The sequence below is a fragment of the Muscardinus avellanarius genome, assembly GCF_963383645.1.
Source record: "Muscardinus avellanarius genome assembly, chromosome: 11".
NCBI lineage: Eukaryota > Metazoa > Chordata > Mammalia > Rodentia > Gliridae > Muscardinus > Muscardinus avellanarius.
This window is the reverse complement of record NC_137797.1, coordinates 36,164,556-36,178,465: the sequence shown is the minus strand read 5'-3', so window position 1 is coordinate 36,178,465 and position 13,910 is coordinate 36,164,556. Positions and strand designations below refer to the sequence as shown.

The 13,910-nt window shown below is 31.2% G+C and overlaps 1 protein-coding gene across 1 annotated transcript; it reads left to right on the top strand.

Moving 5' to 3' along the window:
- Nucleotides 1–2,644: 2,644 nt before the first annotated feature.
- NTS (neurotensin) lies at nucleotides 2,645–12,525 on the top strand (the record flags this gene model as incomplete). Its single annotated transcript, XM_080705781.1, has 4 exons — nucleotides 2,645–2,717; nucleotides 4,909–4,970; nucleotides 9,051–9,275; nucleotides 12,373–12,525. The coding sequence occupies 4 exons, from the start codon at nucleotides 2,645–2,647 to the stop codon at nucleotides 12,523–12,525; spliced, it is 513 nt and encodes a 170-aa protein (XP_080561907.1).
- Between the last annotated feature and the right edge of the window lie 1,385 nt (nucleotides 12,526–13,910).

The window sequence follows — 13,910 nt, the reverse complement described above, 5'->3', positions numbered from 1 at the left end:
AATTTACCATTCTTTTAGTTACCTTAAACTGGAAGAAAGATCACCAAAAGGAAATGCTCAGACTCTTTATTATTACTTTAAAACTTTGGTAATTGTTAGAAGGATTTTAGATAACAAGGTTTCAGAACAAAAATTGTTCACTCATCTAAATAGAAAGATACCTAAACTCTTGCATTCAGGACATCTTTTTGATATTTTCTAGAATACTTTTAAATGTAAATATCCATATTCACCTCATTTCCTAAAATAAAAATTTCAATTGACTTTTCTGTAGCCAAAAGACATTGGTCTAAAAAGGACAGGGGTAGCATATGTTTCCCAAATTGTTCAGGTTAATCATATATCTAAAAAGTTCTCACATTAACAATTAATCTTCAAGTTATGTACTCAAAATTAATTTCTATTATTCCTTTTTTATAATTTAGAATAAATTTTGTCAGCATTTCCTTGAGCTTCACTTACTGAAAATTTCACTTGAGAAAAATCAGGATCACACTTCCTTTTTACGATTAGACTGTTATCACACATTTTTGAAGATTATTCTTGTGTTTGCAATTCAAAAGCAGAGAAAACTAATTTAAATTTTATGCAATGAATATATAATCCCCTGATTGTTTTTTTATAAAAGTGGCTTTAAAAGGATTTTATCAGAAAGATTCTCTGATAGTAAAAGTAAAGACAGTTCTCAGAATAAGTGAAAATTGAAAGCCTTTTAAATTTCCATTCTGCCCCCTAATGGTAGGAAAGAAAAATTCTGGACATAAATTTTGCATTTCTTAGCCAATTATTATTCTTTATAGAAAATTTCCCTCGGATAGCCATATTTTAATATATATTTTGTGAAAGTTTAAAGAATAAGAGTAATGAAGATATTAGTCAGTATTCAATTTTTGAGCATGAAATTACAGAAATGACTTCTTGCTATTTGAAATAATTGTTAAATGTTGAAATTTGTCCCTTTCCTTGAATTTAATGTAAAAATTGAGAAGTTATTCTCATTACAGTTACTCTGTAATGGAAATCAGCTCTCCATAAGAATTAATTCATATTTTAAAATTATTAATACATTACTGATTATTTTAAAATTAAACATTAGATACCCTTAATTTTAAATATTCACATCCTAGCAGCAGTATCTGTTCAAATCACTTCACATATATGAAATACTGAATATAAGAAGCTTCGCTCCAAAGGCATTTTTGAACAATTTTCCTTTGTGAATTGAAAGAATGAGTATCACTTAACTCATAAAATATGTGAAGATTCTGTCTTAGAATTGTAGCTTTAGTGCATGGTGGCTACATAGATTCTTCTTTCTTAAAGGACAGTTGCATTTTTTTGGTGTGTGTGTGTGTGTGTGTGTGTGTGTGTGTGTGTTACTAGGTGTGGAACCGAGGGGCTTTCTACCTCCGTGCTATATTTCCAGACCTCTTTTATATTTTATTTGGAAACAGGGTCTTACTAAGTTGCTGAGAACCTCACTAAGTAGCTGAGGCTGGCTTTGAACCTGTGTGTTCCTCCTGTCTCAGCCTCCCAAGCACAGGGATTACAAATGTGTGCCACCATGACTGGCTGGACAGTTGCATTTTTAAAGTAAAAAGAGGCCTATACCAGGGAAATAAACTTGATTCAATAATAAAACAAACTGAGAAGGGGGTTGTAAAAAGAATGAGATATAGCAGCAGAAATGAATTTTTAAAAAAGCTGAGCAATCCAGATATAAGGATCAGAAACACAGCAATAATTATAACAGCAATACACATTTTTACCTTCTAGCACATAAATAATTTTAATCTGGATTTTATAAATAGGAAATTCTTCCCCATAAAATTCAACCAAAGCAGCATACATAATTAAGTCATTACTCAGTTACTTATAATAAACACTTTTTAGTTTATTAGGAAATCCTATTCTGTTCTTTGGAGATATTATTCATTCTTTACTGATTTTTCTCTCTTTTTCTAAATTACTTTGCTTAACTGATTCTCTGCCTATATTCCTTCTTTAGGATGTATTATCTATAACCTGTACTCATTTTGAAACTACAAAACATTTACTCGAAGTAAAGGTTGCCAGAAAAATACTCCTAAGTTTCTATGAACTTCCAAACCTATGGCAATATTAATTTAATGCATCCCTCCTGGAGATTTTACTCAGATATTAGAAATAATAGGTCTCATATTTCACAAAATCAAAATGACAAATATCTGGAGTGGGGACAGGAGAGAAACAGAGAAACAGTGGTACTGGGGGTTCTTTTCTAGTATGCTCTATATGGCAGTGCTTTTAAATGACTCCTTCTGTGCGTCAGAAACCCAGAGCAGCAGCAGCAATTAGGGAAGATCGTCACTTTCCCCCAAGGTTCACAAGTGGGAGAGATGATGAGGGGACAAAGGAAAAGGGGAGGAGGAAGTGGGGAGAGAAGGGGAGGGATGGAAATGAAAGCAGAGCACATCCTGAAAAGATAATCCCTGTACTGTCATGACATCATCCTCCTGCATGGATATATATAGGGAATGGCCAGAGCATCTCTTACAGATCACTCACTTTCAAAGCCAGCTGAAGGCAGGAAAAGCACTGGAGAGAGCCCCCTTCAGTGTCTTTCTGACTTTTATGGACTTGGCTTGCTAGAAGGCTGAAGGAGATGATAGCAGCAATGAAAATCCAGCTGGTGTGTATGATACTCCTGGCTTTCAGCTCCTGGAGTCTGTGCTCAGGTAAGCTTAGCTGCATTTTACAACTCTCCAAAGTGATTTCTTTTGCAGTGTGTTGCTACTTATGTTAATGCATCCAGAGGAAAGAGTTTCTTCTCCTTATTCAGGATTTGCCTTTCAGTGATAGAAACGGTGAATATCTTACTCTGTAAAAACTGAGAGATTTATTTTCCCTTTTGAAATCAGCAAAGAAATGAAAAGTATTTGAAGAAAATACTGCATGCTCCCTTCCTTTGGAATACAGTGTCTAAAAAAAATAAAAAAATAAAACCTTGAATTAGCTTGGTAATTATCTAATAAGTAAGGAGGAGGTGTCTGACAACTTGCAAACTCATCATTAAGCGCTTTCCATTCATAATGCTCTACTCTCATCCTCAGTCATTCTCTTAGGACGTGGTGGCTTTCCTCTCACTTGCCTTTATAATTGTCCTCCATTATTTTTTTAACTATTTGTGTCTTAAGTAGGGAAAAATTGATGAGTAAATAAATGAAGCATTATTTGTATAAAATATTTCTAGAAAAATGCAAGAGTTCCAAATCATTTATGAAAATACTTTATAGTTGACTTATGTGATAAATAGCATATTTGTATAATTGTATATTAGTATGATTGTTTATTTTTACATGTTACTTAAGTTGATGCAAACTATAATTGAAAAAATGGTATTCTTACATAGATAAAAATATTTGGCTTTAGAGTATTTTGCATATGAGAGTTAAAGAGAAGCCATACATTTTCAATAACTCTACTAGGAAATTAATTTAAATTTAAAGGTGAAATAAGAAATAGTATAATTATTTCAATATGCTTCAATGAATTCTTGAAAATAATTGAATAAGTATATTGAAATGAAGATAAATTTAGCAAAAATCATTTAATCTGTTTCATGTTTTTATAGTTTTTATACTTCATAAATAACATTGATGTTTAATTCAGATACTATAAATTTTTAAGTATGAAATTAAACTCATAACATAAAAATGTGATGCATGCCAAATTTTATCTTCTTTTAACAACTAAAAAGGACATTAACTTCTAAATTTGACATTTTTATGAGAAAATACCAACTTTCTCATAATTATGATTTTTTTCAATAGTTACATGCCATTAAGGGTATAATTAGAATAGGTTGAAAATGTGCTGTTATTTGGACATTGTGTCTATTAACTTGAAATGATTTACTGTAGTAAGCCAAAATATATGGGGATTTTGGTAAACATTGTTCATAAATTAATAATAAAATTTGTCATTCATATTGAAAAACATTGCATCTCTAACAAATAGATAAGATCTCTGGTATAATTTAGTTTTAGATATCATAAATAGTTTTCACAAATAGATTTTTCTAAGTGTGATACTTCTTTTTAATCAGAGTAAAAGGAAGACAGAGCCATTCTTAATTTGTCTTGTTATTCACAAAAAGATCAGTGAGCATATTAAGTCAACTACAGAATTTTACAATTCATATCTATTATTTCTACAACTTTCCAAATTTTTCTTTTCTATAAAATATTCAGTAATGGAAACTTGAAAAGGATATTCTAAAAATTCACAGTTCCTTTCTTAATACTACTTTCCATGAATTGATGACAGCTCCAATTTTGTTTAAACAATATCCTTATTCACATTGGTAAAATAACAAAATAAAACAGTATTCAAAATTCTTGGTTAAAGTAGAAAACAATTCTTTCACAGAGTATTTTCTAAAATAGTATTTCACATGAAATAAATCTCAGTATCCTTTTTATTTTAAAATTATCAGTAAGCAATTCCCTTTGGTTTTGTCTTGAAAAAAATTGTACTTAATACATATTATGTGTGCTACATAATATCTATATGTGTGAATTGTTGCTGGTAAAATATAAAATACTCTAGCATAAATTATGAAATCTACATTACACAATATAATAAAAACTTTTAATGAGTTTACACAACTCCAATCACAAATAGCTCTCTTAGAAAATGATCATGTGCTTATTTTTTTAGGAAGTGCTTCTACCTTCTAGCTGCCCATTAGTCTAAAATTAATCTATAATTTGTTTCTTTCTGAATACTCTTTTAAATATAACACATAAGAAATTCTCTAAGCCTCTCAGACAAAATTTTTATAGATTAATTTGAAATCTGAAGGTTTAAACTATAATTATATGATGTGTGATCATATAGCAAACATGTGGTTTTGATTTTACTCAGATTCCGAAGAGGAAATGAAAGCATTAGAAGCAGATTTATTGACCAACATGCATACATCAAAGGTAACTCTTTTTCTTTAACCCAGGTTGAAGAATATATGCATTTTCATTATACACATGATGTTCTTTTCTTAGAGAAATGACTTCCCATCAAGACTGAAAATTTTGTTGGGAGGCATTGCATTTTCTTTCTTGGGGGAATCTTTTTTTTTTTTTAATTCTAAGGAGTTAAGAGTCTTGATGTGACAAGGAAATTAACTACAGTGGCTATCTGCATATTGCAACTTTAAGTAACCATCTGTAATTTATGTGATATGTATTTTAAAGGAACTTGTTTTCATTCTTTCCATATTATGCATGATAGGTATATTGGTTAAATGCATATATGAAACAAGTAAACTTCTTGACATCTTTTATTATACTGTGCAAAACAAAATAGTTTTCCTAAATTAAAAGTGATAATTTAACAGTTCACAAAAACTTGTGAAGGAATTGTGGGAACTAGGAAAGAGCAATAAAATGGCCTTGAGGGCTGACTGTTCCTGACCCTAACTTATAGGATATTTGGTCTTAAGCAATTTTGTTAATTAACATGGTGGCCTTACCTTTGTTATCTTGTTTTTAAATGCAGTGATTGGAGTTTATAACTTTTAAATTTATAGCTCAGTAATATATTTAAAAACTATGTATTGTACTCTTTATCGTATTGCAGCATTCAAATTGCCCCTATAATGGAAGTGTTACTATACCTACTAATTGTTTTATTGAACAAAGAGAAACTTTCCTTCCTGAACTCTATTAATCCTGTCTTGATATCTTGAAATCAGGTTTCCTAGTCCCCAATCTTTACCTAGAAATAAAACTCAACTAGAATATATCTGGTCACCATGCTATCATAAAATTTTGATTGGCTCATGATTAATCCATCAGTGCGTATCTAAAGACATAATCAGGACACAAATTCCAAATCAAATATGGTTCTTCAGGACAGATTTCTAGGTGAAGTAGTGACTTAGAGGATTCAAAGATATAGCACTACTGTGCCAATGCTGAGAAGTCAGCAGATGTTGTGATAATAAAGTAGGTGTGGAGCCCAGCATTGTTGTGCACGCTCATAATCCTAGCACTTGGGAGGCTGAGACAGGAGGATCACACAGGTTCGAGGCCAGCCTCAGCTACTTAGTGAGGCTCTCAGCAACTTAGTGAGACCCTGTTTCCAAATAATGTATAAAATAGATCTGGGAGTATAGCCTGGAGGTAGAAAGCCTCTGGGTTCCACCCCCAATACCACAGGGCATTATTATCTCAAAGCTAACAAAGATACATTTTCTACTGTGATCCTTAAAAGGAATATTCCCCTGAAGGCCCTCTATAAGAATTGATTCATTTGAAACAAAATACTATGACTTTTTGGTAGATTTCACACCAGAAATGATTAAATTTAGTTTAGTTATTAAAACTTAATGATAATTTTATTTATATGGTAACTGACCCTTTGTTTGCCACTAAGTCTACTCAAAAATAAGAAAAAATAGAAAACAGAAGGTTAAGAGAGATATCAATGGCTAAAAAAGTGGTAGATAAAAATAATTTTATTCTCTTTATTATTAATGCTAGTGTTTTGCTATATCTTTATTAAGAAAGAGAACCTGATGGGGTATGTTTATTTACTCTACCAAAAGCTAATTATTTTAACTTTCTATGTTCAAATTCGATGCCTTTCATACAGTAGGAGTTTGGTAGGTTTTTAAAGAGATATTTATGAACTAACAATTGGAAACCAGAATTCATTGATAATTCTCATATTTTGTATTCCATTATGAAAACTTTAGAGCTCAATAACAGACATCTGACTTTATTTTCAAGTTGTGAAATTTTAAAAACACCATCTGCTGCTAAATTTATCATATCACTCAGGTCACATTTCATAAAAGAAAAACATTTAAACCGGGCATGGTAGCTCACGCTTGTAATCCCAGCATTCGGGAGGCTGAAACTGGAGGATCGCAGTTTGCGGACAGCCTCAGCTACTTAGTGAGGCTCTCTACTACTTAGTGAGACCCTGTTTCAAAATAAAGAATAAGAAATAGGGCATGGGATGTAGCTCAGAGGTCAAATGCCTCTGCGTTCCATTTCCAGACCCGCAAAAAAAAAAAAGAAAGAAAGAAAAACATTTAACAAGGATCCTATTCAATATTTGAAGCTTAGAACTTTATAGCTTAAGCCTTACACAAATGTGCTTCAATGTCTTCTTAAATATCATTTGGACAAGAGAGCTCTTCCCATTGTGCTTCCTAAGTAGGACAAAGACTAATGTGACACTAAATGGCATTCATGTGCAATGTAGTGACTATATATTATAATTAATAAAGGGAGAAAGATGATTGAATCTTTTACCTCAACTACTAGTCTTGACAACCGATTTGTGAATAAAGTTTTCTGTGCTCAAATTTGTTTGGATAACATGGAATACTATATTCAGTATCACCTAAAAATCATGATGATGATGAATATTTGCACATACAAAGCTCAGAGGATGCCTAAATGCAAGAACTCTTACACTTCCATTAAACTCATTTACTTGACAGTGGAACTCCTTTCTAAAATAAATGAGGGTAGAACTAGGGTTCTAAGGACCTAACTTTGGAAAACATTAAAATAGACAAGCTCCAAAGGGCTTTCCAAATGTAAAATGTTTGTTATCTTCTTCATTGGGAAGGCATAGGTGTTGTCCTCATGAAATGAAAGATGTTGCCTCTAAAATACTTTTCAAAAGTCGATAACTTTAAGCAATGGCCAGATAACCATATTCAAGGTGTACAGTAGAAAGGAATTTTCAAGCTGATTGAGAACAGCATAGTGAACACTTTTATACCCATTGTTTATCATTCCCAGGGGGTAAATTTTTAATCAAAGGATATGCACATGTACGATTTTAATACCTCTTTCCAAGGTAGTTAACTTTTGAAAAAGTTATAACAATCTATACCCAGAACATAGATATTTAGGAAAGAAAAGTTGTGTCCTCATCTCCTAGTTTCCATTTAGTGTATTTATACATTTTTAAAGTTTTTCTACCTATTAATAGTCAAATTTGAAATAATTTTATATGTATTTTGTTTACATTTCTTTTTTGATGAATGATTTCTTGACTTTTCTCCATTATTTATCAAAGATATATATGTATATATATGTATCTGTGTGTATATATATAGTTTAAATTATATATAATTTATATATATAAAACTATATATAAAATATATATAGTTTAAATATATATATATATATATATATATATATATATATATATATATATAGTTTAAACATTGCAGTAGTCACTGTTTTCTTTTTGAAAGCTCCACCTGTGTTAAGGACATTACCATTTTGACAACTTTTTCTATGTAGCTTGTTTTTTTATTTTACTCAGGATGTTACAAATGTGAAACTTTTATAAATGAAAAACTATCTTTAAAATTATTTTTGTCTTTATATCTTTCAGGAAAAAATATGCTTTCTTTCATCTATGCACTTGTATATTTTTGCTAATTTTTAATTATTTTTCCATTAGCTTCTCCTACCTCTTTGCTTTCTTGCTGATTATAGTTGACATGTAGACAAGCTGCTGATTACATTAATTGTGGTTTCAGACAGAATCTTATTAGAAAAACATAATTTCATAAAAATTACAGTTTGCAAATAAATTAACTGGTTAGCTATAATACTGCCCATTACAGTGTGACGTATTCAATGGCCTCATATTTTTGTAATTGTCTAAACTTATTAATATTATTTTAGCTTGATTATTTAGACACTAAACTGAAATGTAAGAAAATATTTTTGAATATTTAATTATTTTATCTAATATATGTACCATTTCTACTGTCATTTTTTATTTTCTTCCTTCTTTGCTGTGTGTATTATGCATGGGTATATGTGTGTAACTTTATCGCATTGTGTTAAATAGAGGATATAAAGTACTGGTACTGCAGCTTTGTGACATGAAGTTACTAGGCTAGCAATACTCTATTATTAGAGTAGAGTAATTTATATACTAAAGCATAATAGTTTGGCACAATAGAAATGTATTACTTACTTAGAAATAAAACAAATTTTAATTGCATTGTCTTTTTTTCTATATTTCAGATCAGTAAAGCAAGTGTTCCCTCTTGGAAAATGACCCTGCTAAATGTTTGCAGTCTTATAAATAACCTGAACAGCCAAACTGAGGAAACAGGGGAGGCTCATGAAGAAGAGCTTGTTACAAGAAGGAAACTCCCTATCGTCGTAGATGACTTTAGCTTGGAAGCAATGCTAACAATATACCAGCTCCAAAAAATCTGCCACAGCAGGGCCTTTCAACACTGGGAGGTAAAAAACTAAAACAAAACAAAATATGAATATAATTATAGTTATACTAGTGGGTTCCATTTGTATTGATTTTTATATCCTGATCTGATCATAACAGGAAGACTTACAAATATTAAAGAAGAATAAACCATGTGTTGAGGTCAACATTTCTTCAGATCTTCAAAGTGTCCTTTAAATATTTAGAGTTTGGCAAAACAGTTGTCCTTTCATTTTAAAAGGGAAATGTATCTTTAGACAGATTTGATCCATATGCTTTCACTGTGCTTACATGAATGGCATGCTTTGGCAATTTTTCTTGGTAGTGGTACTGGTGGCATGTCTAAGAAATTTGAGGAATTCAAAATGTTTGCCTGAAAATACAAAGCCATGTATATGTATCTATAAACAAGCACTGAACAAACAAATTTCCAAATAAAATTAAGAATAAAACACAAATGTTTTGTGTTTAACTATATTAGATAAACAAAAATACATGTATTTACTTAAATAAAAACATGAGAGAGACTTATAGCCCTATCATTTAAAATTTATTTGGAATTCACATATCTCTATGTCCATGAGGATTTTTTGTATTATACTATATTAGTTAAATAAAGTTGTTTATAATATATACATATATAAACACATATGTGAATTTACAATAATATATACACATATGAAAGAAATACATATCATTCTGATTTTATATGGGCTCTCTTTAATGTTTCACCATTGTTGTACATAAACACACATGAGTTTGTGTGAATGTCTATATACCTGTTTAACTATTTGTGAATTTCAAGCATTCTTAGATAAATAAGGTCTATCACATCCAACAGAGCCAAATTCCATAATTAAATATTGCAGTGAAAGGCTGGATGAATCCCTTGTGTTAGATATTGTATTGGTGCTGGGCGTGGTGGTGCAAGCTTGTAATCCCCATGCTTGGGAAGCTGAGACAGAAGAATCACATAGGTTCAAAGTCAGCCTCTGTTACTTAGTGAGGCTCTCAGCAACTGAGTGAGACCCTGTTTCCAAATAAAATATAAAAATAGGTTTCGAAGTATAGCCTGGAGATAGAAAACCTCTCAGTTCCACCCCCAGTACCACTATATATATGTATATATATATATATATATATATATATGTATATAGTACTAGTATAGACTTCCTGATGCTGATTTTAAAGTGTTTATTTATTTAAAATGCTTTTAAGTACTTAAAGAATAAAATCTGACTTGTGCATAGTGAAAAACTAGAGCTTGCTATTTAGTACTAGAAGGTTATCCGAAAGTAAAGAATAATTCTTTCCTGGGTTCACACAATCTAGATGTATAGCATTAAATCTATGGAAGAACAGAGTAATGAAACTTATCAGCGCATTCTACTCAATGGCCATCAAAATTATGTTTATCCATATTCCTGTGTGGCTGCCAGTTAGATAGCACATAGACAATTTCAGTAGTTTTTCTCTTTGAACAGGCTTTTTTTTTTTTGCTGGCATTTAAAATACTATCCTTTAGGTATATCCAAAATTATCTTCAGTTTCCCAAATAACTAGCTCTAATTTCACCCAATCTCTCCTATTAAAGAAAAAAGCAAGAATTATAATACTAAAGGAATGATTTTAAAGATGCTTGAGCCTATCATTGAAAGAATTATTTGCAAATTAAGTAATTTAACAATTACTATAAATGATGTATCTGCAAAGTATTTTATAATTAATTGCCTTAATTTATGTACATGGCTTGAAAAGATAAATTAGAGCTTCAGAAGTATATGGGTAGAGGAGATGTTGAGACTTAAGACGGGAGAAAGAAAAAAATAAATATTTGAAAAAAATTAATTTTCCTAACAAGGAAAACATATTTTCAGATTAACCTCAAAAAATTTGTTTCATGTTTTATATTCTGGGTTTGCACCAACACCGAAGATCTGAGGGTATCTTCACTGCTAATATGACAAACTTGTAACTGATTGCCACAGAGATACTCTATGGGAAAGAGGAAACGCAGGCAGAATGTCTAGTGTTTATTCTAACTGGTAAACAAAAAGATGCTTTCCAGATGAAAAACCTAAAAGGCTAGTTTTAATTTTACTTGTGGTAATATCCAACCTTTAATTTTAATTCCAGCTAAATGGGTTAGTCTTTAAAATATTGTTTAGGTCAATAAAACTTGAAAATACAAATCTAAACATAGGGAAATGTCAATTATGTGTTAGTTATCCAAAAGAAAATAAACCTTGAATAAACTATAATGCAGAGAAGTCAAGTGCACATGAGATTGGAACTTTTGCTATTTTAAATGTAATTGAGTGATTTAAAAATAAAATGATAATGTCTTTCTGAGCATAGTACAAGTAATTACAGACTATGCTCAGAGAAACCAAAGATTAAGAAACTAGATTGTCTGACAGTAGCTGGTTTTCCTTCTCTGAAATTGAATAGCTGTGGGTTGAAAAAAATACTTGGTGATATGGTATTATTCATGTGCATTATAATTTAGATGTCAGTATTAGTTATAGTGACCCAAAGTTTCGAAGATAACCATAATCTAAGATCTTAGCCAATTAAGCAGAGCTTTTGTACATGTTGATATCTACAACAAATGAGACAGAACAGGCGTTCCTCTCCCTCTGATTGAAAAGTAGATATTTGGAATGGCTTTCAAGTCAAGTCAGTAATTGACTTAATTGAATACAAAATCCTAATACCTTTTCAACCAAACTTGGCTTACCAGATTGAAAACTACATTTGTTGTGATTATATTTCATAGCATTTTGGTCTCCCTAGTACAAAATTAAGCATGCAACATAGCCGAGGGTCTATTTGGTTTGTTCCCTCAATTAGAAAGATTAGCATTGGTCATCAAAGTACAGGAAAATTTTACAGAGCTAGTCTGATAAACTAGGAAAGACACTGAACAGAGAATAAGGAAAATCATGTGAAATCCTATCTCAGATACTTGAGATTCATCTATCCTTTGACAAAACAAATCTTTGAATCTATAAATGTGTTGCCATCTAAGTAGCAAATAGAACAAAATATAGAGAATAATTCTCTGCAATGGAAGATTTTATACATGCAAACTGTACTGATATTCTCTCTGTTTCGCAGATGATTCAGGAAGACATTCTTGATAATGGAAATGACAAAAACGAGAAAGATGAAGTCATAAAGAGAAAAATTCCTTACATTCTGAAAAGGCAGCTGTATGACAATAAACCCAGAAGACCCTACATACTCAAAAGAGGTTCTTACTACTACTGAGAAAATAAAGATTTTATTTCCATGTGATTGTGATTTGTTAACCTTTAATTGAATATATAATTATATATGTGTGGAAATGTAACGGAATGTGCTTATTTTGTCTCTTATACAATTGTGGCTTATTGGATGTGATTTTTATGTGATAATATAAATTGGACTAAATGTTTTCAAATAAATCTAGATCTTGAGCATGATGTGTTATATATTTTAGTAGATATTAATTGTGTCATACAGAAAATGTTTTGTAATTTTGCAGAGCACATTACAAGTTGTTTAAACAGTCAAAAATTTGACATTTTATATGTAATTATAAGAGATTATAATAAAGCATAACATCAAAGTCTAGCTTACATATCATTAACCCATAGCAAAGCAATTGCACCTCTTTTATTTTTGACTGGATGTTTTATTGAATTGGGAGAAATACACATTCTTTTCCAAACAGATCCATGCATCTCTTAGAATTATGAAAAGTGATTGTGATAAAATAGTATCATTTAAAAGAATGATTAATGAACTATTGGTAATTATGCCTATTTTAGTGAATTATCTTCAAGTGATTTTTTTGTCTGTTAAATTAATTTTATAGCTAATAAAAAGACAACACATGATTGGAATCACATGCTTCTCTGCAGATTTACTTCTACCAGAACAGTTATTTTTTGTTGACGCCCTCCTCCCTTCAAAAATCTTGATTTAGTACATGATAGTCTTATTTTAAACTTGACTGAGGTATTTGTGAGACTACTATTTTTCACCACTGGGAGGGAATATTTAAGGCAAAACCTCTAAATAAATTGTTTTAATTTTCTTTAAAAAAATCTACTTAGGGTCTCATAAGCAGTTCTAGGCTTACATTTTAGCCTCAGTAGCAGCTTTCTACATTCTCTTCCTTACAGGGGTCTGTGTAGGTAGACCTTGACCTCTCCGAGCACTGCAACCCGGTACATTATCATCTATGAAGGATGAAACCAGAGCTCAAGTTGCTAAGAAACCATTAAAACTCCACAACCTTTCAATGAGATCATTCTTTTCCTAGGTTTAATACTACTCAGAGTAGGATTTAAGAGCAGCCCACAAAATTTTTCACTACCACCTCCCCAACATCTTTAATTATTATTTTTGTTTGTTTGCTTGTTTGCAGAGGATTGAACCTGGGAAAGCTCTACCACTGAGCTACACCTTCAGTCCTTTTAATTTTTATTTTGAGACAGAATACTAAAGCTATCCTAGAACATCCTAGATCATGCCGTTTCAGCCTCCAAATAGCACTCCACGATCATTTGATATCCCATCAATTTCAACATTTAAAATGCCCAAGAGAGCGGGCCTGGTGGCGCAGGCTTGTAATCCCCGAGTTTGGGAGGCGGAGACAGGAGGACCGC